We start from the raw sequence: 26,491 nt of genomic DNA on the forward strand, positions 1-26,491 counted from the left end.
TTCAAAATATTGAGATTGGTATTAGTGGCAATACAGATGGCGAAGATAAATTACCAAAAACTCCAGAATCTCAATCTGCAGTTCGTAAATTTATAAAAAAACGTACAACCTAAACTCCGGAATCGGCTTCGAGTACTTTAATGAAGTATATAATGCAAAAAAGAGAAAATGATATAGCTAATACTACACAAACCCATTCTGTTGATGCTTTTTTAGTAGGCCTTTCACCTACACTCAAATCATTTACGCCATACTATTTAAACATAGTGAAATCAAAATTTTTTTCTATAGTTCAAGAATATGAAATGAAAATTATTCTAGAAGAAGAAAAGAAAAAAACAACTTTTATGAAACCATATCCCACACATTTTCTACCACCTCAGCAACAGTTTGGTTGAGAGTATAATCAAAACTTTCCATCAAGTTCTGCACAACATCTTAACCACAATACTTATCCTAGTACTCAATTGCAAAAAGATTTGTCATCACTAATTGTATCAAATTATTCTTCTTCACCACCTTCTCTACAAGTTAGTCACGTTGCTTCAATTAGTAATACGAACAATATTATAAAAATGTCACATGATATTAGCTCACCAACTACATCTGTATCTACACCATATCCACAGTTCGTTCATCAATTTGAGTCGAATAATTCTCAAAACTCTACTAATGTACTTGTGCCAAACGATACTTTAACATCAACTTCAACTATTTCACCTATTCAGTATTTTTCTCCACCGCCATCTCCATTTCTCAATGAAAATATTGCTTTATATACTCAAAATGTTACACATTTACAAAGAACTCAAAATATGTTAATACCAACTTTGTCATCTTCACGCCCACAATTTGATCAAAATATTTCAGATCAAATCAGTATACAACCGCAGCAAGAAATATATTCAAATATACCTGCAAATTTGTATGCACCACAATCAAGTAACAAATTTAAACATCCAAAAACTATACTATACAAAAATCCAGGAGAAAATGAGTCAGCTGCTAAATATTTTGCACATTTTTCAAATAAAGATAATACATAATAAAATATTAATTACCTTTTAAATATGATGTTTGTTGAATTGATTATTTTATTAATTTTTGTTTTTTTTTTTTAAATTTTAAATTGCTTCAAATGTTTTACATTACTTTAGGCGTATAATTAAGAAATATGTTGTATGATTAATTTTATTATTCTCAAATTAATTAATGAAATTATAATATTGTCAAGTTAAATTATAATTGCATACAGTTTGGTTATAAGTAGGTACAATAGGTACATATCTGTACAGTATACATACCTCAGACAAACAGCTAATCGTTCTGTTGGTGTTATTGCTTGTCTCCAAAAAGTATCTTGTTTTCTTATATCATGTTCAATTTTACTTAATAGTAAATTAAAACAGTACTGTGACATTCGAAAATATTCAAAAAATTTTGTTTCGTGATCTACCAACTCTCCATACAAAGTAGCAAATTCACCTTCAATTTTTCTTTTTTTCCATAAATCATGAACCCAAATCCTTTTTCGTTTGTTGTTCTTTTCCTCTTCTTCATCCAGCAGCAGAGCAAGTACTGCTAGATCTTCTAGCGATTCTTCAACATTTCCAGTCATATTATAATTTTTTTAAACACTCAAAGGCCGAAAAAACAGTGAAATATAAAATGTAAAAACGCGCTTGTGCTCAGTAGATAGGTTCTAACTCTACTGAACGGGCATGGACAACAGATACGGATCGGACACGGAACGGTTATGTGTAAATAGACCTTTAATACAATGGCAGTGCGGCGTACGACGGGGGCATACAGCCGTTATATGGTTTTCCCCGCAAATTTCCGATTCAACAACAATATATTTCCATTTATATATAACATTAATGATTAATCGTATCTAATAATCTATAAAATATATAAAAAGGAAAACTTGTCGGTGTGTGTGTCGCCTTTAAGCATTTTGAGAAACGGCTGGATCGATTTTAATGACATTTTTATGTGTGTTTGAGTGATTTCTGGGATGAATTAGATTCACAATTGGATCTGGTTGGTACTCAAACAGGGATTTAGAGATTTACGATAAAAATGTTTGTTTAAAAAATGGTTGCAGAAAAGTCTCTGCCCGAGAAATTGGTTTATTACCAACTAAGTTCTACAAGTGTGATAATATGTAGACTAATTCTAAATGTACTATGAACGGGCGCATGTAAACTCCACCGATTGCGACCATTTTAGACCTTTTTTCATGTAAACTCCACCGGTACGTTTTTTTTACCTGAAAAAAAAATGTAAACTCCACCGGTACATTTTTTTTACCTGAAAAAAAAAATGTAAACTCCACTGGTATGTTTTTTTTTTAAAATTGTAATACAAATCCAATCTGATTAACTAAGATTACATAATTTATGTGGGTGCAGTTTTATTATAATACCTATATTTATTGTATTTAAATACAATGATTTAAAAAAAACATCATATAAAAATCAAATAGAAAAAAATAGAAAAATCTATAATTATTAATAATAATTAAGAATAATTTATAAAAAAAATCATATAAAAATCAAATAGCAATAATAGAAAATTGAAAAATATACAATTATTAATTAACAATAATTTTAAAAAAAAATCATATAAAAATCAAATAGAAAAAAATAGAAAAATCTATAATTATTAACAATACGTATTAACATTACAGATTTATTATTTGTATATATTATATTTAGATACTTATATCTTTTTTTACACAATATTAAAATAAATGATATAATAATAATTAATAGTGATCACTAGTTCGTAGTTAAAATAATGTTAATTAAAATAAATGAATAAAAAAATAATTACTTAAAGAAAATTTAGGTTTTAAAAAAATTTGTTTGGTTTTAAAATTTGGTTTGATAATGTTTAGATGCAGCTTTGACGAATTGCATAATGGTAATATTGTTTGCCTTAAATGACGAAATGATGGTGTTTAAATATTTTTGGCGTGTCTTTGATTGTGAATTTCTAAGGTTATTAGGTTCATTAATACTGTTTAATTTAATGTAAGTGAATGATTGAATATCTAGTAGAGCTTTTGTAAAGTGATGTATATTTGGATGTGTGTTAGCAAAGGACTGAGCTAAATGTGAGTGAAACGACTCGCATGCATTCGTAGTTAAATTCAATTCAGCACTACATTGAGCCCAAATATTTGGTGGAAATAATGCTTCTTCTGTAATGTAGGTGTCCAAAATATAATCTGCAAATTGTGTTAATTTGGAGCTTTCGGGCTTTATAGACATTAATTCTATTGCAAAAAAATTAGAAACATCTTCAGAGTCTAAAAATACTAATCCAAAGCAAATTCTAAGCCAATCACCTACTTCGGTTTTTTTTTTATAATCTTCAGTTAAACCAAATCTTTGGATTGCTCTCCACCAACTTTGTGTAACATGAAACCTACAACCCATCAATTTCGCATTTGGCCAAATTAAATCGCATGCGTTTTGTAATGCTTTTTCAAAATCAATAATGATTTGTTTTGGTTCAAAAACAAATCCATAAGATGAACATATTTCGTTAATAATTTTAAAGCATTCAGAATAAGTGGACACGTGTTTATCTTTTAATACACAAAAACACAAAGGAACGTAATGGCCATTTAGGTATCCATGTATAGTAAACAACTGCAAAAAATGCTTTACGCAATATGTAAATGTTCCATCCATGTAAACAATTTCTGTTTTACACATAGCCTCAAAGTTTATTTTACTACACTGAAAAAAAAACCACGATCATATTAACAAAAAACTATGTTGGATTGACAATAATCTTGTTGATATACAGCTAATAAGATAATTTATTGTCAAACCAACAAGTATAAAATTGTTAATGAGACAATAATTCTAATAATATAGCATTGTATTATTGACAAATATATTGTTAAAATGATAGTTGAAACTGTTAATTCAATTTATTTTTCATCATTACATTGACAATAATCTTATCACCGTAATAATAATTATTACTTATTCATCCATTTTCCATTGTTAAATGAATATCAGCATTGTATTATTGACAAATATATTGTTAAATTGATAGTTGAAACTGTTAATTCAATTTATTTTTCATCATTACATTGACAATAATCTTATCACCGTAATAATAATTATTACTTATTCATCCATTTTCCATTGTTAAATGAATATCAGCATTGTATTATTGACAAATATATTGTTAAATTGATACTTGAAATTATTAATTAAATATCTTTATCAGCACTAAATTAACAATTATCTTATCATAATTATCAAGGCTGGATCCAGAATTTTTTTTTGTGGGGGGTTTACAAAACATGTATATTGTAATTTTATTGAATTTAGGTTTTGATATTTAGTTAAATATTACAATTTTTTATGCAAATAATTATTAAAATAAAAACGCAGTATAGATATACTCTAAAAAAGTACTTCTGTATTTTACATTTTTAAAATACAATTACTATTTATTGAAGTTCAGCTAAAATTTGAACCAATTTAGGGAAAGGTTTATCATATCTTGAATGTATACAAAAGAAATATTTTTGAATAAACAACCATACAATAGAAGATTCAGACGGATATTCTAGATTAAACAATTGGAATATTTTAAAGCATACTTCAATGGATCTGAGCACTGAATGCACCTTATACATGACCGAGTCAAAGTATACCAATATTTCCTTTTGAACATTTATTGTACCGACAATCACGATAAATGGTTGTATAGGAATCCCTTGGTTTCGAAGTTGCTCAAGGTGATGTTGCTGGGCTTCTACAGATTCTTTAAATACTATAAAGCTATCTTGAGAATCTTTGATAGAATATTTAGTAATATTTTTCTTGCCGTTACTGTCTTTAGTTACCTTTTTTGACGTAGGCGCAAACATAGCATGCAATAAATAAAATAGTGCAGCATTTTTGACATCTATAATTTAAAATTTTAAAGATTCATTATCAAAAGATATGTAAGATACAAATGAATATAGTTTACACAATAAAGTAAAATACAATTATTGTTTAATTGAATATCTTACTTTCGTTTATATCAATGTCATTATTATTTGATACATTTTCTAATATTTTACGGCAATTAGTATCTTTGACTTTTTCATCAAGCAGTTTCATAATTTTTTCTGCTTTATCATTGAAATCTTGGTAAATATTATTAGTATTTGGAAATAAAGCGTTAAAATCAATATCAATCTGAAACATAATTTGATAAATATTAAATTATGTATTTTATTCACTAAACATGTTAATTATTTACTAGTTTATGTCCATAAGGGATTAAATAATGTTTCCAGCTTTTTAAAATTTCTGCTGTTGACGTAGCACATTTTATGTTATTTAGACGATAGTTTATGGTTGCCTTCCACATTGACTCTAATTCTGGATATGTACTTGAACCATGTTTAAGAGCATCTAGTATGCCATCTATTTCAATTTCAGAAACTAAAAATATGGAATATTTTATACACAAAAAAAGGTATATATATGGATTAATAAGCATCTTCAATTAGATACATTCAATAAAATTTACCAAATTCTCTTTCAGTCCAGTTGGTTTTCTTGTCATTATATGTTTTATGTTTGACCGCTGTACTGGGGACTAATCCATTGTTTTTTAAATTTCTTAAGCAATTATAATATTTGGCATATAATTTTCCTTTTGGATTCTTATTATTTCCAATTTTCATAAAATATACATCCTGTAGATACACATACAATTAAATAATTATTTAACAGTAATCATAGTGAATCAATTCCAATAATTACCTTTACTTCTGATTTAAACATCACTACAATTTGATCGGCAATTGATTCTGCCAAGATGACAGACATTGGTAATTTTTGTGTTAGGACACGTCCAATGAGGATATCGACCAGCGTCGATCGAATGCCATCATTCAATTTATTATTTTTCTCATAATAATTTAATATTAGAGCACCTTGTGTAGTAGAGTTTAAAACTTCATCCACTTTCAATTGATATTTGATATTTGATGATTTTTGAGTATCTTCTACAATTGGTTTGCTTGAAGGGCACAACACAATTTCACCCAAATTTGTACTACTATTGTGGTCATTGCTTACAATACTAGCATTTGTTTGCCATTTTGTAAGTTCATCTTCAAATTTAAAAATTATTCCCCAAGGAAATGTTGATAATAGTTTCTCGACATGATACGTTTTCATAATAGCTAGAACTTTAATATCTATCAATTGATCTACATAAAAATTGCAATAAAAATTACAACAAAAATATATTAGTTTAAAATTTTTAGATTTATTAAGAATATTTTATTGTAAATAGTATACTAAATTTAGAACTAAATGGAATTCTTACCCACACAGGTTTGATATACACACTGTAAACCCCATTTTTTAAGTAGTTCTTTAAGTTGTGGTAATTCATCATATGGGTAATTATAATCCAACATTTCATTTACAGCAGCATGCTCGTTACTTGATAAATCAGGTAACTGACCAATTTCAGTTAACTACATAAGCAATGAAATAAATATTTAGGTAAGTAATGAATTGTTACTGGTTTCAGTACTATAAGAACTAGGAATGGATAACATTAATTTACTAAGTTGTAAAGTATAAACAATAAAATAATATAATAACAATTTTATTTAAAAAAAATTAAAATAGCACATACATGACAAGAGGAATCTTCATCATAAAAATTGACATGATGTGTATTAGGATTGTCATTACTATTAGCCATCTTGATTTATAATTATAATTTGAAACAAAAACAACAGAATCTATATAGTTTAATCAAAAAAAAAGAGAACATTAATGTAGTACCTATATATATTTTAGAAGTTATACATGATGATAAATAAACCTAAATACAAATACGTTTAAAGCATAATTGGTTAATAACAATTATTAATGTAATTAATAATACTCTTTTAAACGGATCATTTTTTGACCAGATGACATTTTAGTTATATTTATTGGAGGTCCACTAAATTCATCTACATTACAAATACAATTACGATTAACAACTTCTTCGCTATAATCTACACTAAAAGATTCATAATGAGAGTTGAAATGATTTAACTTTATTTCATTAGCCAGGACATACACTATACTATCTGGTTTAGTAATTAATACAATTTCACATATTTTAAATAAGCATATTTTATCATAGTTTTTTGTTAAAAAATAATCGTTTTTGTATACAATTCCATTTAATTTTAATTCAGTATAACAGGCATATTGTAGCACAGATAAATTAAGTTTGTTATTTATATTTTCTGTATAACTACTTTGAATTTTGTGTTTATCATTTACAATAATTTTTTTTTCTGGTAATACCATTAAACTATGAGCAAATTTTAATTGCATTTTTTTTGCTAAGGTTAATGTAATATTTTTCCTGGAAGTAGTTGACCTAGCATACATCTTTATTTCCTTGTGTTTGCCTTCATACCGAAAACACCAATAATGTCTAGGAGGGCCTGAATGTATTATTATTGTTGGATAGTGGATCAAAAAGTGATGTTTCGGTTTCAAGGTATCATCGAAGAGTGTAGTATACATAGAATTATGATTTGAAATTAATTGTTTTAGATGAGAAATTGCACTATTCGTAAAGGTATATGATAGAAGAATGTCTATAATTTGGAGCAGTGAAAGAAAAAAGGCCCAAACTTCATCATTCTCAGGAATAAGATCTCCTATCATAAGAGGAAAAAAATGAACAAAGGTCATAACTTCCCTAGCTGACATTTTTAAATGTTTTTTTTCTAAATGAATCATTTTTATGGGAGGTGAAATGTTACCTATCTCTATGGGTCCATAATTAAAATTCATTTTTCGATTGTTTAAAGTTTCTAGCGAAAACAATTTAGCAGTAACAATATAGTATTTTATAATGTGACATAAATCATAGTGACAAACCCCTTCAAATAAATCATGCATTATATCAATACAAAAATTTTGTGTTACATGAAACCCTGTCACTTGATTTAACAAAGATTCTTGATAAATCCCCGTTTCTTGAAAATTCATACTAGCAACATCATCAGAATAGTTGTGTAAATTGCGCAAAAGACTCAAGTCTTCTTCAAGCATTACTCTAGTTGAGGCCTTAGAAGCTTTACAAAAACGACAAAAAAAATTGGCCGAAAAAGATTTACTGAATTCTAATAAGCTGTTAAGTCCCAAATTATCTCCAAGAATTAAACCTAAGACAAAATTAATATGAAAATGTCCATCTTGAGTGTTTATATCTATCCCTTCATTTTCAAGTGTATTTATTTCATTAACAAGACTTTGCAAACAATTATCATTACCAAATTTTTTTATATCAATGTGTTTTAGTAATGCAGCTAAAAATATAGTAGATAATTTTGAATTATTTTCGGCTAATGGAAAACTATAGTATATAGCTGAAATAGACTGAAATGTGGAATGTGAGCCTAACGGGTTATTTATTTCAAATTCATCCATATATAAAAAAAAAGGTATTATTGTTTTATTAGGAAATAAAGATATTTTTTGTCGCCAAAGACTTCCTTGCACAAAATGTTCAATAGAAGAACTTTCATTATCCTTATATAGTTTTAAACGATTATACTGTTCTTTAAAATTATCTCCCTGTTCAAAATATTTTTTAAACTGAAACTGTAAAGGTAACAAAACACCTTTTGTGTTTTTTTCGCTAAATATAGATTCACCATTGTATTGTACAGGGCAAATTTCATTATTAATTGTAAATTGGTTTATTTGAGATAGAAGTTCATTTTTAATAAGCCAATCACCCAAACGATACTCAGTGCTACAGTATAAAAAAGGATTTTCTATAACAGAAGCAATTCTATGAAATTTAGCCACCTTAATTGGTTCTTTAATTTCATCATCTACTAAATTCTTCAGCATAGATACAATTGGTTTAATTATTTTGTCTAATATGCCAGTTTGAATATTGATAATATCTACTCTAGTAAAATTATTATTATTATGCAAGTTTACAACAAATTCTACTGCTGATTTATACACGGATTCACTAGCTAAATCAAAATTAAATGGAGCATTATTTATATAATCAGAAAAAAGATTATCATCATTAATATTTTCAGTATTATTGGTTGATGTTGAAGGATTAAAACAAGATTGGTCTTCCGGTTGATGATTTAAAAGAATATTTTCAGGGAAATGCTTATTATGAATATGCCGTTTAAATGAAGCTAAGGATAGAAAAGATTGTATACATGTCTCTTCACAACATGTATAGTTACTATCTGTTTTTAGTAAATGCAAAATTTTAAAGTGATAAACTAAACCCTTCCAACTATCTGCATTAAATTTACATAAATAACAAAGCATTTTTTTTAAATTAACTTAAAAATATGTCTATTTACAAATTTACAACAAAAGGTCAGGTACATTGGGATAAGTACAGCAAAATGATTTAAATCTTTACTTGAAACACTGCTAGGTATCAATTAAAATGAATAGGTACACTACCTACCAAAAAATGTAATATTAATAAGTATAAATGAAAAATCATATCATTAAACAATATTAAGTAATAATGAATAAATTAAAAATAAAAATTATGACTTGACTTACTATAAACGTACTGCAATAGTTTTTAATATTTTTCAAATGAGCTATCCAAAACTATGAATACTGGGTTCATTTAAACAATTACAATCTACCTAAAAATTACATTATATCATTAAATACTATTAAGTAATAATGAATAAATTAAAAATAAAAATTATGACTTGACTTACTATAAACGTAATGCAATAGTTTTTAATATTTTTCAAATGAGCTATCCAAAACTATGAATACTGGGTTCATTTAAACAATTACAATCAACCTAAAAATTAATTTATATCATTAAATACTATTAAGTAATAATGAATAAATTAAAAATAAAAATTATGACTTGACTTACTATAAACGTAATGCAATAGTTTTTAATATTTTTCAAATGAGCTATCCAAAACTATGAATACTGGGTTCATTTAAACAATTACAATCAACCTAAAAATTAATTTATATCATTAAATACTATTAAGTAATAATGAATAAATTAAAAATAAAAATTATGACTTGACTTACTATAAACGTACTGCAATAGTTTTTAATATTTTTCAAATGAGCTATCCAAAACTATGAATACTGGGTTCATTTAAACAATTACAATCAACCTAAAAATTAATTTATATCATTAAATACTATTAAGTAATAATGAATAAATTAAAAATAAAAATTATGACTTGACTTACTATAAACGTAATGCAATAGTTTTTAATATTTTTCAAATGAGCTATCCAAAACTATGAATACTGGGTTCATTTAAACAATTACAATCAACCTAAAAATTAATTTATATCATTAAATACTATTAAGTAATAATGAATAAATTAAAAATAAAAATTATGACTTGACTTACTATAAACGTACTGCAATAGTTTTTAATATTTTTCAAATGAGCTATCCAAAACTATGAATACTGGGTTCATTTAAACAATTACAATCAACCTAAAAATTAATTTATATCATTAAATACTATTAAGTAATAATGAATAAATTAAAAATAAAAATTATGACTTGACTTACTATAAACGTAATGCAATAGTTTTTAATATTTTTCAAATGAGCTATCCAAAACTATGAATACTGGGTTCATTTAAACAATTACAATCTACCTAAAAATTACATTATATCATTGAATACTATTAAGTATTTATAAAACAGTTAAAAAGAATAAATTATGATTTGACTTACCATAAACGTACAGCAGAGGTGCAATTTAAAACTTTATATTAATTAGTAAGTTCGTAGGTATATGCTTATTTCGGCAGTTTGGCACAGAATGTGAATATTATAGAATCATATTAAATAAGAATAACGAATATTAACCATATTAACAATATACTTATAAACAAATGATAACAGTATTATCACGACGATAATATACCATTGATTTTCGGTAATCCCGGTGTTATAAATAGATATTAATGGTCAGAGAACCCACTACGTACATAATAAGATCGATAATATACGTATTGTTGTTTTAATAATGTATTATTAATTTTGTTATTTTTTGATTAATTTATTGACAATATGTATATTTATATAGATAATACAATTTTTAATTTATCTAAACTATTGTTATAATGACAAAATATTATCTTGATGACCAATATAAACCTTGTTAAAGTTTAATAAGACAATATTGTCAATAATACCAATGGTTTTTTTTTCAGTGTACAGAATATAATAATACCATTTTCTTTACTATTGTATTGAAGAAAATTTTCATTTCTACTCGTCATACATTGGGTTTCATTTAAAAAAATATGGACGTCAAATGAATTTTTAGGTATTTTTGGTATTGTCTTTCTCCTAGCATTGTATAAATTTCTTTTTGCATAGTTTACATCTCTAACCTGTATTGTACTGTTATTTCTATCCAATGAATTTTCGTCTAATGCGTGTTTGATAATTTTCCTTGGTGCTTCACAATTATTTTCTACAGCCTTTCGTTTTGCTCCAGTACTAAGCACTTGTCGTTGAAGGCTATTTTCGGTTGACGCATCATGAGTATGTTCTGTTCGTTGAAATGTAATTAAACGATTTTTTCCAGAATTAATTGTTTTTAAAACCGCGGAACACTTTTTATTTTGACACCGCCACTTTTCTTCACCGGACTCTAAAATTGTTTGTTTGTAATATTTAAAATTATTCAAACAAAGCAACATATTTCCACGTTCACTGGTTAATTCACTTAATGTGTTTATTTTGAAATCAACGGACGCACTAAAATGTGTCTCCGAAAATATTTTATCGAATGCATTCGTTTCGCGATATCGCGATATGATTTTATCGGCGGTCGTTAAGATGAAGTTTAAGATAAGTGAGTCGAAAGTTGATGTGTATACACTATAAATATAGTTTTAATCTGATGATTTTACCATCGGTGGAGTTTACGTGTTTTCAGGTCAAAAATACGTATCGGTGGAGTTTACATTTTTTTTTCAGGTAAAAATAATGTATCGGTGGAATTTACATGTTATAAATCCAACCCAAAAATCGACTACCTGTAAATCGGTGGAGTTTACAATCGCCCCTATGAACAGAGTCCTGTATTTATACAGACTCTCCATAGCTTATGGATATACAGTAGAGACTAGGAGGTGGATCAAAAGGGTATAGGTAGGCGATACAAAACTTATAATTACAAAAGGCCAAAAGGTATACTTATTTTGTGGGGGCCTCTTATTACTATTGAATCTTTTGCCCCCCCACCCCCTTAACCAGCCTTGTATTTGTTTAATGTTACATTTTAAGTTGCATTTAATTTTCGATTTCCTTTGAAAATAATATATATTTTATTCGATGAATAAAAAATTAAAATAAAATAGTAATTATAAATATTGAATAAATTATGAGTATTAACAAAAAATAAATATTAATATAGTTTAGTTATTTAATGTTACATTATAAGATACATTTAATTTCCAATTATCATTTGAAATAAAATATATTTTATTCAATGAATAGAGAATAAAGATAAATATTAATAATTAAGGTTGAACGAATTATGAGTTTTAAACCAAAAATAAATATTATTGTGTTCATTAAATGTTACATTTTAAGATTTATTCAATTTTTAATAGTCATTACAAATTAAATATTTTTAAGCCAATATTCATTTATAACTAAACAATGTTTTGGTTACAACGTAAAAAATAAAATATATTATCAATAATTTATCAACTTTTAAATTTAAATATTTTAAATCCAATTCAAATTTAATATTTATACAATTATTTTGATTGACAAATGCTGTGGGGGTACATAATTTATAATATATTTTTTTTTTGCAGATACCAAAATAGAACTGGTTTCATTTTCTTCTGAAGGAGAATACGAAGTTGACTATACTTCAGTATCTGATACTGAAATACCTTCCACAAGTACGAGGATCTCGGTTAAACGAGGTAAGATTGATTTTATTAATGACGGACTCGTCATGGTTTTGGATCGTTGCAAAGTTAGTGATCGCGATGCAGTTCACATTCTTATGGCAACTGCTGAAGCATAAGGACACGATACTTGTAATTTAATTATTAACCGAACATCTATAAGGCAACGTCGACTACAAACACGAAAAAACATTGCAGTTAAATTAAAAGAAGATTTCTAAACAAATTCTAAAGCCATTGTAGTTCATTGGAATGGTAAACTTTTGCCTACAAGTAAATTTATTCAACATGATCGACTTCCAGTTATAGTAACATTGCAAGACTTGGAACAATTAATCGGCGTTCCAAAATTAGATTCCGGTACTGGTCAAAATATGGCAAATGCTGTGTTAGAATTATTAAACAATTGGGACTTATCTAAACGCGTAAATGCACTGTGCTGTGACACTACGGCTTCTAATACAGGCAGAATAAATGGGGCTTGTATTATTTTGGAACAGTTACTAAATAAAAGCCTTCTTTATTTGCCATGTCGTCATCATATTTATGAACTTATACTACGATCAATATTTGAATTGAATATGACCAGTTTTTCGTGTCCAGATGTTATGCTGTTTAAACGATTCCAGCAAGCTTGGGAAAAACTAGACTAAAAATTATGGACGTAAGTAACGATATAATAGAATTTTGTACGCAACAACTACAAAAAAAACATTACAAGATGACTACAAAGAGTTAATAGAATTAATATTATTTTTTCTCGGAGGATGCCCATCTGATGAAATCACTATAAAAAACCTGGTACTATTCATCACGCAAGGTGGATGGCCAAAACGTTATACTCATTAAAAATATATTTATTTAGAGATCAGTTTCATTTAAATATAAAAGAGGAAATCGGGCTAAGGGACATATGTATATTTTTGATTCGTCTTTAAGTGAAAGCGTGGTTTAGGGCTCCAAATGCTGCAACAGCACCATACCAAGATTTTAATTTTATTAAAGATGTGTATAACTGTTATGACTCCGATGGTTCAAAAACAATTCTAAAAAAATTCTGTGGACATTTATGGTCTGATGAAGCAATAGGTTTTTCATTTTTTGATAAAAATGTATCTGCCGATTTAAAAAAAAAGATGGTTGAAGCTTTAACTTCAAACGATGGTTCAGATGAAATACTAAAAAAAAAAATATCAATTAAACCTCATGAAGTTTCATCTTTAGTTCCAAAAGATTTTAGTCATTTTGTAACGAAAAATATTTTTTGAACGTTTCGGTAATGACACAAAATTTTTATTTGATGAACCAGATGAATGGAATACAATTTTTATATACTCATACAATATTTTATTTTAGATACAATATGTTAACATTTTTAGTTTTAAATATATTCATGGAAAAGTAAAAAAAAAACACAATTTTTATACTAAGTTACAATATATTTCACCAACAATTGAAGTTATTAAAAAAATTATAGAACTAATATTTTCGTAAATGTAGTTTTAATTAATTTAGAATCTATAATAAATTTCTTCAATTTGATCAACGGCTTATGATATAAGTACAAAAATTTGAAAAATTTTGAAAAATTGTAAAAGTTCAAACTTTAAGTTAAAATAGGCACGGGTTAACTTTGTTTGATTGATTCAATATTTCATTTAGATACTCAGTCTTTTGAGTTGACAATAAGAAAAACATTTTTAAACATTTTTAGTTTATAACAATAAAAATAAATAAATACTTATCATAGGTACTCGGTCTTTTGAGTTTACAATAGGATATGACGAATATGTACAAAAATTAAGTGTATGCAGTGTTCAGTGTTTTTTTTTTCAAACTCCTATATTACACTTTTCAAGCTTACTTCAAATTCCCACCTATCTCTTCTTAAAGTTTTTGGTTTTTTTAGAATTCTGATAAATTTATCTATGCCGAACTCACAAAAATCTATTACATCGGGAAATGCATGGATGCATTTATCCATATTTTTAATGTTTAGACTAGGTCATGTAAAAGATCCTTCATATATTTTGCCTTTTTTAATAACCGATACAACTTTCCCAGAAAATATTTTGGGCTTATTTTTTCCAAAATTGACAGCAACCCATGTTCCTTCTTCGATATTTGTTTGCAAAACTTTAATTGGCATATTTATTACTCCACGATTCCCTGAACTTGCCCAGATAGCAAAACCGTAACATTGATATTTTAGAAATATGTTATCTAAGTTAAAACTATAATATTTTATTATTCATTTTATAATTATATTTTAAGAATTTTTTAATCATTATATTTAATACATAATATTGTAATTCATTTTTAACTAAATTAGAAATATAATATTTTAACTTTGACTTCGTGGGACTATTCTGCAAATATTTAAATCAGAATTCAAAATAATATTTTCATTGACAAATTATAATAATATTTTAGTCTGTTTAGTTTCTAAATATTTTAATTTAACTTAATGAGAATATTCTGAAAAAATATAAATTGGAATTGAAAATAATATTGCTATTATGGGGTTTCAAAAATGATTCACCTGAATTAATTTAATAATATGCTGTGAAGAGCGAAAATATAATATATTATAATAATATTATATATATAATATATTACAATTTACATTAGGCTTCGGATCAGTATTCTAACATTTCTAACTAATCACTTAAGTATATTGTATAATAAAATTATACAGTATTTAACCAGCATATTGAATATATACCGACCTACCTACATGATATATAAATTGTAATACAATATTGTAATAAACATAATATAAGATAAATATATATAAGATATTATAAAAATGGGAGTGCCCGTCTCATTTTGAAGTTTGAACGAAATTTTAATTCGTTTACGGAAATTATTGTATATTATATGATTGATAAACAATTTATTTGGAAAGTATATTCAGGATATTGTTTGCAAATTAAATAATATTGCTTGTAAAAATTATTTATTTTTATTATATTATTTTAAACACAATCGGATATAAAATAAAATTATTTATATATTATGTTGAAACGGAAATCGGAATCGAAGTCGATATCGGTTTTTGATCAATGATCACTATCTCAGATATCATATACCTATGTGCAAGCACTGCTGCAGCAGCAGAGGCACAAATAGATAACAGTTAACAGAGTATTAAAATTTATAATTTTATAAATATAATAATAATAAAGTATAGCATAGGGTAGTGACTAGTGGGAGAGAGAAGGACGTCCTGGCCGTCCTGCACTTCACTCTCTCATTCCACCATGCTATCAGTGTTGCAGGAAGAGAGTCGAGGGGTGACGATTCTTTTGAACACGCACTCCACGGCGAGCTCAAAAGAACGTGGCTAATTATAGAATTCGTAAACGGATTCAAATATAATATCATAATAAAAGAAATACAAATATGGCTAAATATAGATAGGTTGTTATTTTCTGGCGGCGCGATGTTGATAATATTTATTTTATTTACGTCCAGCGTGCGGGTTGTCACTACTCACTAGTCATTATATTATTATTATTAAAAGCGCTTATGCAGTTGGCAACAATAATGCGCAATAACGATAACGGTCGATGAGTTTGTTCTTTTTTTTTTGTTTATACTTTATATTAACCAGAGTGCCGAAAATCGGAGAATAAGCCTGCTGTCGAGCACAACGCTAAATTCAAATATTTTAGATTATAGGTTCATTAGAACTTAGAAGTTTGTCAAGTCCGTCAGTATAATTGTTAAGCGATCATATTTTATTGCTAAAAAGAGAACTCTGAGTCTGAACTACTACTGACATTAAAAAGAATAATATCTACCTATCCGAAAGCCGTAAGTATATGATATGGTATTTTAATTATTATAATAGTAATTAGTAATATTATTACGTAATTGTTATGAATTATAACTTTGTGAGTTATAACTTATATTATTCAGCATGCTTATGAAATGCAGTTCACACAATTATGTAAAATTGGGTACTGGTAGACAATTTTTTTTCGCATGACTTAGGTATTTGAGTAAATTATCTGGCATTTCTGATACTTGTGCTTGAAATATTTTATAAAACTGTGATATATTGGATACATTGGCTATGTCGATTGTTACGTAGCTACTTAATAAATATATAATCCTATATATTATATTCACACATAACCCATTCACAATTAATCAGACAATTGGCAATATAAATATTATGGTAAGAGTAATGTGAATCTCATTGTAATGTTTTAGTTAAAAAAGTAATTTCATATTACACATACTATTAGGGAAGAGCTAACCATCAAAATTCAAAAGGAAATGGTTTCCTATATTATTAAATGCTAGTGTGAGCCAAATACAAGTCGCCATGACCAAAGCCCCCACTCTTTTAGTAAGGACCATATAAAAGGGGGTCTGTTGTAAGGGTTCTGCCGACGGTTAGGAATTTCTAAGACACTTGAAGGTAGGTCACAGTACCACTCTTTAGTCTTCAATATCAATTTAAAGTTAAGTGTTAACTCATCATCCAACATACCTATAATAATAATATAATTACTCTATTACTGTAATATTATTTAAAAGTATACGTTAAGACTTAAAACAATACTTCAAACAAGCTATTAAAAATCTAAATATTTAATTGTGTATAATTTTTTGTAGGTAATATATTTTTATTATTTAATAACTAATTACATATAAAACATAGCAAATAGTGCTGTTTGCTTAATAATATATTGTTTAAGTAAATAAAATGAAAGGTGATAATTAAAATATATTCATAGAACACAAATTAATAAATGTTTTAAGTCTTTTTAAGTAATGTAAATTATGTTCCTCCTATACCTCCCAGCTACTAATAAAATATTAAATACCTATAAACCGACTATAACCTCTAATATTATTTTTTTTTAATTCTGATATCATAAGTATTTACCCCGGTATTTACCTAGATACCTAGTTAGTTAATGTAGAGATTCATTTGCTGATCATTATCATAAATAAACCTTAATTTTTAGTGGAACAGAAAAATATTTATACATCTTTCTTTTCTTAATACAAACAATGAACCAAACACCAACCTTTATAGAATTAGAAAAGTCATAATATTAGTAGGGCTTCCAAATACTTTAGGTTTTCTTTTAGTGAAGAATAATTATTTATTATTCCTCAACATATAATTAATTCATGGTGATGCATGTGTAATATTTGCACAAGTCAATTTATGACACTGGTTCTACTTGATTTAACTGTTATCGTGCCACGCATATATTATATTTTATAGGTATAATCTGTGATATTCCTAGCTATAAACATGTAAAATTTATCAATGTGTATCAAAATAATAAATAATTCAGTTCATAAAATCATAATATAGATGCATGATAAAAGGGGTTTTTTTTTATACAAATTGAAATACTTTTATACTAAATACTTAGGTATAAATACCTACCTACCTAAATATTATAAAATAATTATTTTGTATTATTTTTTTTTTTTTTTATAGGAAAATAAATAATAATAATAATATAACTACGGCACACATGTACTTTGTTAATAATGATTAGAACTAATAGAACTAAAAAAAGAAAAATTAATCGGGAGCTACATGATATTCAAACAATATACTCGGCAAGAGACACAAATGTTGAAAGCAGTGAACCGGATTTCGCAAATGAAGTCTTGCTCTCTACAAATGGTCTAATACTTCCATCAATGTCTAATACTTTTTGCCAAAATAATACAACCAAAACCACATATATTACATCTTCTATAAATTCAGAAGTTGAAACCCAAGAAGGGGAGGTAGTAATACAAGATGAAGATGAGGTTGTAATACAACAACAAATTGAGGTGGTACAAAGAATTGAAACAATCAGTACTTTTAAAGAGGATTTGATTGCTTGGGCCATTGAGTGTAAAGTTTGTCAAAGTACTGTAAATAAATTGTTGAAGATCATGAAAAAAAGAAATACTATAAATACTGATAATCTTCCTAGTGACTGTAGAACACTTTTACAAACACCTATAACATTAAGTGCTAATATTCGTTATGTTGATCCTGGAAGTTATTATCATTTTGGATTGGCAGCAGGGATTAAAAGATATGATACATCTAATTTGAACGACATAAAAATTGCTATTGGCATTGACGGTTTGCCCTTAGCTAAGAGTAGCAACAGCCAATTTTGGCCAATTTTGGCATTTATTGTTGATGAGGCAAAATATGTATTTCCCATAGGAGTTTATCACGGAAATGCTAAACCAATGGACAGTAATGATTTTTTGGCAGATTTCATTACTGAAATTAAAGATCTTTTGGTTATTGGCATTAATATTGATGGTTCTAATAAAAAAGTATCTATTCATGTTTTTGTGTGTGATGCGCCGGCAAAATCGTTTGTCTTGAAAATAAAAGGACACTCTGGATTTTATTCGTGTACTCGATGTACTCAAGAAGGTGAGTATTTTAAGAACAGAGTGTGTTTTCCTTATTCTAAAGATAAATCAGATGAAAGAACCCATGAAGCTTATCTTAATATGTTAAACGAAGAACATCATGTTGGAAATACATTATCACAACTTGTAGAATTGCCAGGATTGGATTTGATCCAAACATTTTCATTAGACTATATGCATTTAGTTTGTCTGGGAGCTGTACGGAAACTTATTTTACTCTGGTTAAATAAAGGACCTTTAAAAGTTCGTTTACCAAATTGTGATGTCCATAAACTATCCAAGTCATTATTAGAGATTAAATCTTTCATCCCATCAGATTTTCCAAGGAAAACAAGGGAATTACAAGATATTGGTAGGTGGAAGGCCACTGAACTTAGGTTATTTTTGCTCTATATTGGACCAATTGTTCTAAAAAATATGACCAATAAAGATGTATTAACAAACTTTATGTGTTTGCATGTTTCTATGTTGATATTACTTAGTCCAAACCGAGCATGTCACTTAGAGTATGCGAAAGAACTTTTAGACTACTTTGTTAACACATTTCAAATAATTTATGGCCGTGAACATATATCACACAATATTCATGGACTTCTACATTTAACAGATGATTACAGATATTATGGACCTCTTGATAACAGTAGTGCATTTGCATTTGAGAATTATATGAAGGAGTTGAAGTCTAATGTTAGAAAATATGATAAACCTCTCGAACAACTAATCAACAGATATACTGAGTTATACAACCAACCACATACGCATTTAGTAAAAAATCTAAAACAACACAAAATGCTTTCTCGACCACATAGGAATGGGCCATTAATTGATGATATTAAAGGAATACAATATTGTCAGTTAAATGTTGGTAAAATAAAAATTAACATATCAGTAGATAAAGAAAGTTATATTTTAACTAAAAATGAAGAAGTTGTCAAGTGCTTGAATATTGTACATATCCAAAATAACATTGTACTAATTGGAAAAACATTTGAATACAAAACCATGTTATATGAAAAACCAATGGATTCAACAATATTTGATATTTTTATCGTTAAAAAACTGTCTCATGATTTAAAAATCTGGGATATTTCAGAAATAAAAAAAAAAGTCATGTTAATATATGATGGTATATCATCAATAGCTATGCCTATAATCCATACATAAATAAAAATGTCTATTATTGTATATATTTTATATATAAATGTATATAATTTTATTTATATATTATATATAAATGTAATTTAAAAATTCATACATATACTTATTAAAAATTCTAAGAAATAAAAACATGTATATATAATATATATTATATATCTAACTAATAATTGTGAGTAGATAAAATAATTTTTTTAATTAGTGGTTTAACTTAAACTTAATTTTTATGTTTAGATGTGGAACGTCGTTCATTTTTTACAGGATGATTCAGTAGAATCTGTTCCTAATTTTTGGTACAAAAAAATACATAAAACATGTGCATGGCCGTTAGTAAAAAGTTCAACTAAAAAAATGATTGAAAGAAGAACACAACCAAATGAAATAGACTTTAAATGGTATCCAGCTAGAATCCTTGGTCGAAATTATGGCAAGTATATTATTTTATTTCAACATTAATACCTATCTTAAATGACATTAAAATTCAAATACATTTTTAGAAAGTTTAGAAGAAGCACGCGTAAAAGCAAAAAAAGCTCAATATTTTACTGATTTATCTTCAGCAAATGAAGATCATGGTTATACAAGATTCAATCATAAATTAGAAGGAATTCCAAGTCCTCCAGCTTTAAAAACAAGTAATACATTATTTTACCCTTATTTTAAAATTGTTTCAGTGAACATTAACCATGAATTAAATAGATGGACCTATTATAACCTATATTTCATTACATCAGGTAAGCTAAATATAGAATTACCAAGCAGGTTACTATTATAGCTGCAACTGTGGTTATTTTTATTAGTTTTTTAACTATTATACATGTCATGTCTAATATCTAATATCAATAATAATATTATTATATATAAATATATGATGAACACCTCTTATAATATTCAGTTTTTATAAATGTATTCATTATTCATATTTTACTATTTTGATATAATTTTATGATTTTATTATTTGTATTTAATAGATAATGAGAAATTTTCAACCAAGAAAAATAGTAATTGTAATCTAATTCGATCTGAAAGCGAAAATAGTCTTATTTACGATTCTGATAAAGATCCTGAGTACAGTTGTAGTCAACCTGCTAAAATTGCAGGTAAATACAAGTATGCATGGTATACGTATAACAGTCTGAAAAATTAAATACATTGTTGAATTAATATATTTAATTTATAGACAATTGTGCTTAGTATATAATATAAGATTATTTATTTTTATTTTTTAATACTGAAAAATAAAAAAATTATTGATTATTATTAAGTTGAATGAAAAAATTCAAAACAGTCAATTTGTAAATTTGGTTTTTAAAAAAACTGATAGCAATAAAACATTTATTTGTTTTATTACAAATGTTTATAATTTCAATATTTTTGTTCAGTGAATAATTGATCTAATTATTAACGTAAAAAATATTATAAATTCAAAAATCAAAAATATATTTTTTTTTTTTATATAATATATATTATATAACATAATATATTATACATAACAATATCATCTTCATAATTATGTTTAGTTGATTGTAATTTGTAACCCATACTAATTATAAATATTTGTACTCAGTTCATACAACACCTGATAAATGTTCACCAAATAATTTAAACATTACAATGATGAATTCACCAATTGGGAAAATTATTGTTGAAAATATCAGTCCGCTACATTCTACGCAAAGGTTCTCACATGGATCTACCAGCCAATGTACACCACAAACCAATTCAGTTAAAAGAACTTTGTTTTCATCTGAACCTTCGTCTAAACGCTTTAATTCAGGTAAAATAATATATTACAATAAAGTTCAAGTTTATTTGTAATTCTATGTTTATAATTAGAGTTAGGATGTTGATGACCTAAAAAACACACAAAAATGCCCTAAAAACTTCAAAAAATTATCTAAAATACTAATTAAGTAAGTGAAAAAACTTATTTATAAATAATAATTTTTATTAGAGATATGGGTATAATAATGGGTGTAGTAGTAGAAGCATTTAAATAATTTATAAATAAATTTCAATATTAAAAATAAATTAAAAAGTAAAATATAAATAAAAAAAAATTATATTAAACATATTTTCATTATTAGTGTTAGGATGTTGATGTTATAATAATATTCATATTGCATTGTTGCACTGTACAATTAATATGTGTCTGATGTTATCGAACAAAAGACGACGACGTCGATCAGTTAATAAATATTTGTAATCACAACAAAAACCCCACAATAATAATATTAAAATTATTTTTTACTAATAGGCCAAATCCAAAGTTAGATTTTAAATAAATTAAATTTGTTTCCAAACTTGGGTGTAACATTTGCCCTAAAATCTATAATTTGTGAAAAATGCCCCACATTGTATAAAAAGTACAAAAAATGCCCTAAAAGATGAAAAAGACTTAAAAATGTTGAAAAATGACATTAAAAAACAAAAAAAATGCATTTATAGCTAAAAATGAAAAAAAATGCAAAATAAAATTAGAATATTCTGCATCAAGGGAGCATGAAACAAATTTTTAGCTAGGATAGCATTGTACAGAATAAAAGGAAAAAAAATGCAAAAGTCATCAACATCCTAACTCAATTCATAATATTTAGTATTTATTATTCTTATAAATAAAAAATAATATATATATTATTAATCGTATATTATATTATACATATATTATGTAATTCATATAGATGATACAGTCTCAGTTTCTACATCTTCTAACATGAAAAACAACAAACAAAAACAAAATGCTTCTTTTTCAATGCCTTCTGAAGGTAAGTTAAAAATTATAGTAGTATATTATATAAATTATAATATAATGCATATTGTAATTTTAATATTATAAATAATAATATTTATTTGATGAGTTTCATAATATATATTATTATGTTTTTATATTAAAATTACAAATTTACAAATTATATGGTCGGTCTACATCAGCGGTTCTTAACCTTTTTATATCAAAGTACCACGCATACATAGCTTAAAAATGTTCATGTTCCACTTAACCAAATAACCTTTTTTTTTATCAAAAGTATATACGCTATTTTACCATGTATAGGAATTTATTTTATTTGGAACTACAATAAATTATAATAATAATATAAGCATTTAATGCACAAAAATAAAATAAAATGTTATGTACAACTATTATTCATATTATTATTAATATTAAATAAACCAAATAATATTAATCCATTCCATTTTTTCATAAAGAAAGATTTTCTTCACGCACCATCTATGAGCTTTTTAAGTACCACTAGTACCATATGTTGAGAAACATTGGTCTATATCAATACTCTATTATTATTAAATCTAACATTGATTTTATTGAAGGAGTTAATAGCTTTCAAATTCTACATAATTATTAATATAATAATATATATAATAACCCGGTTTATTCGTTTGAATAAATTATTATTAATATAATTATAATTACTATAAACTTCTGTGCCACTTAACCATTAGATGTAAGTAATTTAATTTATATCTTTTTGTATATTACTATTTAGAAATTACAATGTATTATTTAAATCTGTATATCCTAAAATTAGCTAATACTTTCTATTAACCAAACAATTATTTATTAACTTATTCAGAGTAACAACTAAACAAAAGTTAAATTTTATTTACAAAAGATATTAAATGACTATATTGTTAATTTATATTTATTTATAATTTATCTATGAAAACTAAATAAACCTTTTGAATTTTTATGTTTAGTAATGGTTTTAATAGAAAAAATACCTCTTAATATTGAATACTAATACAAATTTAAATGCAATATTAAAACAATGTTGTATACAACTATCCCTTGTAAAACTATATATGTTACTAATATTGTTACAGATTTTCAAAACTTTGTTATAAGTACATTAACAAAAGTGAAGTACGATATTGCTGGATTAACTCATACAGTAAATGCGTCTCATTTAATTTTGGATAGCATTCAAAATAGGCCTGTGAATTCATCAACCTTATCAAATGAATTTCAAGAAACTTTTATTCTAGATGAAATATTTCCAATCAAATCAAATGATGAACTTGAACATTTTGAAAGACAAATTGAAAATGATAAACACTTCAGATCTAATATAGTAAGTCTACTATGTATTACTTATAAATTAGTCTCATAAATATAATATGGAACAATATACCTACATGATCAATGTATTATTATTTATTTATTTAATACATTAATATATTTTATTTTACTTCCAGTCCTCAAAATTATCATTAATGGTTGGTATAAAAAATGTTGGTGACAGCGTGCGGCGATTAATGTCAAAAATGTTTAAAGATGAAATTTTAGTAGAATACTCCTTACAAGGTTTTAAAAAGAAGAAGAGTTTTCAAAAACTTGGAATTTATCGTTTACTGATTGGTAAATTAGATACTAATTTGTTCTTTAATTAAAATACTAAAATAGTGTCTTATATTTCACAGATGCCATTAGGGTCCACCGAAAGTTTAACAATTTAATTGACAAAGAGTTTGATGTACCGCTTGCAACTTGGATAGCACATGCCAAATTTAGATTGATGAATCATAAAAACATAGACAAATCATAAATTATTTGATTAAATTTAATAATATTATTTATACAAAATCCAAGAAGGATATTTTTCGTTATTTATAATAAAATATGTAAAATTATTAATATTGATCAGATGGATATTTTTTATACTTTTGTTGATGTATACAATTTTAAATTGATCCAAGGAGAATTTTTGTTTTTGTTATTTTAAATAAAATATGTAAAACTAATTGATCCGAGTCGGATATTTTTTTATGCTTTTATTAATTTAGATATGCAAGTATGAATTGGTTTGGGAAGAATTTTTTTGTATAGTTATTAATAAAATATGTCAAATAAGTTAATTTGTTCCGCGATGGATATTTTTTGTTTAACTACAGAATTAATAAATTGATTATAGAAATAAAACCATTTTGTTATTTTTCTTGAATATATTAAGCTTAAAATATATGTTATTTCTATAATTATATTAATAATAATATTTTTATCCATTAATTGTAACATAGTTTTAGTGGATGAGTAAGGCAAGCAATTATATATAATATAACTGATAAGCAAGTGTGTATATTCATTAATAAGTTTCAATAATTAATACTTTTTCAAAAAATTTCTAAAATATTTTTTTCTGATAACCAAAATGTTTTAGGAACATTTTACTGGTATGAAAATTATTTTGATACAACTTTTACAATGTTCCAGTAAACAGTTCAAAATGTTAGAGGAATATTCAGTTATCGTTTTTAATATAATATTTTACACTGGTTAAAAACATAATATTCTTTCAACACAATATCAAGTGGACAATTAAAAACGTTAGAATATTTTTTGAACTTTAAAACTATATTAGTGACATGCAATTGAAATAAATTGAGAATATTATTATTAATTTAAACATTTTTTGAAAATATTTACAAAATATAATTTTGCTGTCTGGGTGTAGACTGTGTTGGTTCTATTATGGTATCCCACACAGCAATTTGAAAATATAAATATTTTCACAATATTTGAATTAGGTTATACTTCAAATATTTATTCAAGAATATTATACAGTTATTTTAAAAATATTTGATCTCCAAATATTTAAGGCCAAATATAGTCACAACATTTTCAAATTATTAGGTGTCAAATATTGTATATCAATTTTCCATCTTATATTTTGAAAATATTTGATCTCCGAATATTTAAGGCCAAATATAGTCACAACATTTTCAAATTATTAGGTGTCAAATATTTTATATCAATTGTCCATCTTATATTTTGAAAATATTTGATCTCCAAATATTTAAGGCCAAATATAGTCACAACATTTTCAAATTATTAGGCGTCAAATATTGTATATCAATTGTCCATCTTATATTTTAAAAATATTTGATCTCCAAATATTTAAGGCCAAATATAGT

General features: G+C 25.8%; 3 protein-coding genes across 3 annotated transcripts; 1 reads left to right on the forward strand and 2 right to left on the reverse strand.

Moving 5' to 3' along the window:
* Nucleotides 1-2,876: 2,876 nt before the first annotated feature.
* Nucleotides 2,877-3,728, reverse strand: LOC149060136 (uncharacterized). Its single transcript, XM_089227875.1, has one exon. It carries the CDS (start codon nt 3,726-3,728, stop codon nt 2,877-2,879), a length of 852 nt encoding a protein of 283 aa, XP_089084001.1.
* A 617-nt stretch (nt 3,729-4,345) lies between these two features.
* LOC149060137 (uncharacterized) lies at nt 4,346-9,625 on the reverse strand. The gene is made up of 8 exons (XM_089216405.1): nt 9,609-9,625; nt 6,682-6,790; nt 6,364-6,517; nt 5,793-6,244; nt 5,557-5,725; nt 5,284-5,468; nt 5,051-5,219; nt 4,346-4,941 (listed from the first exon to the last, which is right to left on the reverse strand). Exons 2-8 carry the CDS (start codon nt 6,748-6,750, stop codon nt 4,481-4,483), a joined length of 1,659 nt encoding a protein of 552 aa, XP_089072531.1. The 5' UTR covers nt 6,751-6,790; nt 9,609-9,625; the 3' UTR covers nt 4,346-4,480.
* A 6,651-nt stretch (nt 9,626-16,276) lies between these two features.
* Nucleotides 16,277-25,325, forward strand: LOC149060138 (uncharacterized). The gene is made up of 8 exons (XM_089227886.1): nt 16,277-16,801; nt 20,798-21,198; nt 21,535-21,663; nt 22,131-22,340; nt 23,245-23,328; nt 24,404-24,651; nt 24,776-24,938; nt 25,001-25,325. Exons 4-8 carry the CDS (start codon nt 22,178-22,180, stop codon nt 25,123-25,125), a joined length of 783 nt encoding a protein of 260 aa, XP_089084012.1. The 5' UTR covers nt 16,277-16,801; nt 20,798-21,198; nt 21,535-21,663; nt 22,131-22,177; the 3' UTR covers nt 25,126-25,325.
* Nucleotides 25,326-26,491: the final 1,166 nt, after the last annotated feature.

The sequence above is a fragment of the Diuraphis noxia genome, unplaced genomic scaffold, assembly GCF_037042655.1.
Source record: "Diuraphis noxia isolate RWA-SAM2 unplaced genomic scaffold, SU_Dnox_SAM2 contig0001, whole genome shotgun sequence".
NCBI classification, from domain to species: domain Eukaryota; kingdom Metazoa; phylum Arthropoda; class Insecta; order Hemiptera; family Aphididae; genus Diuraphis; species Diuraphis noxia.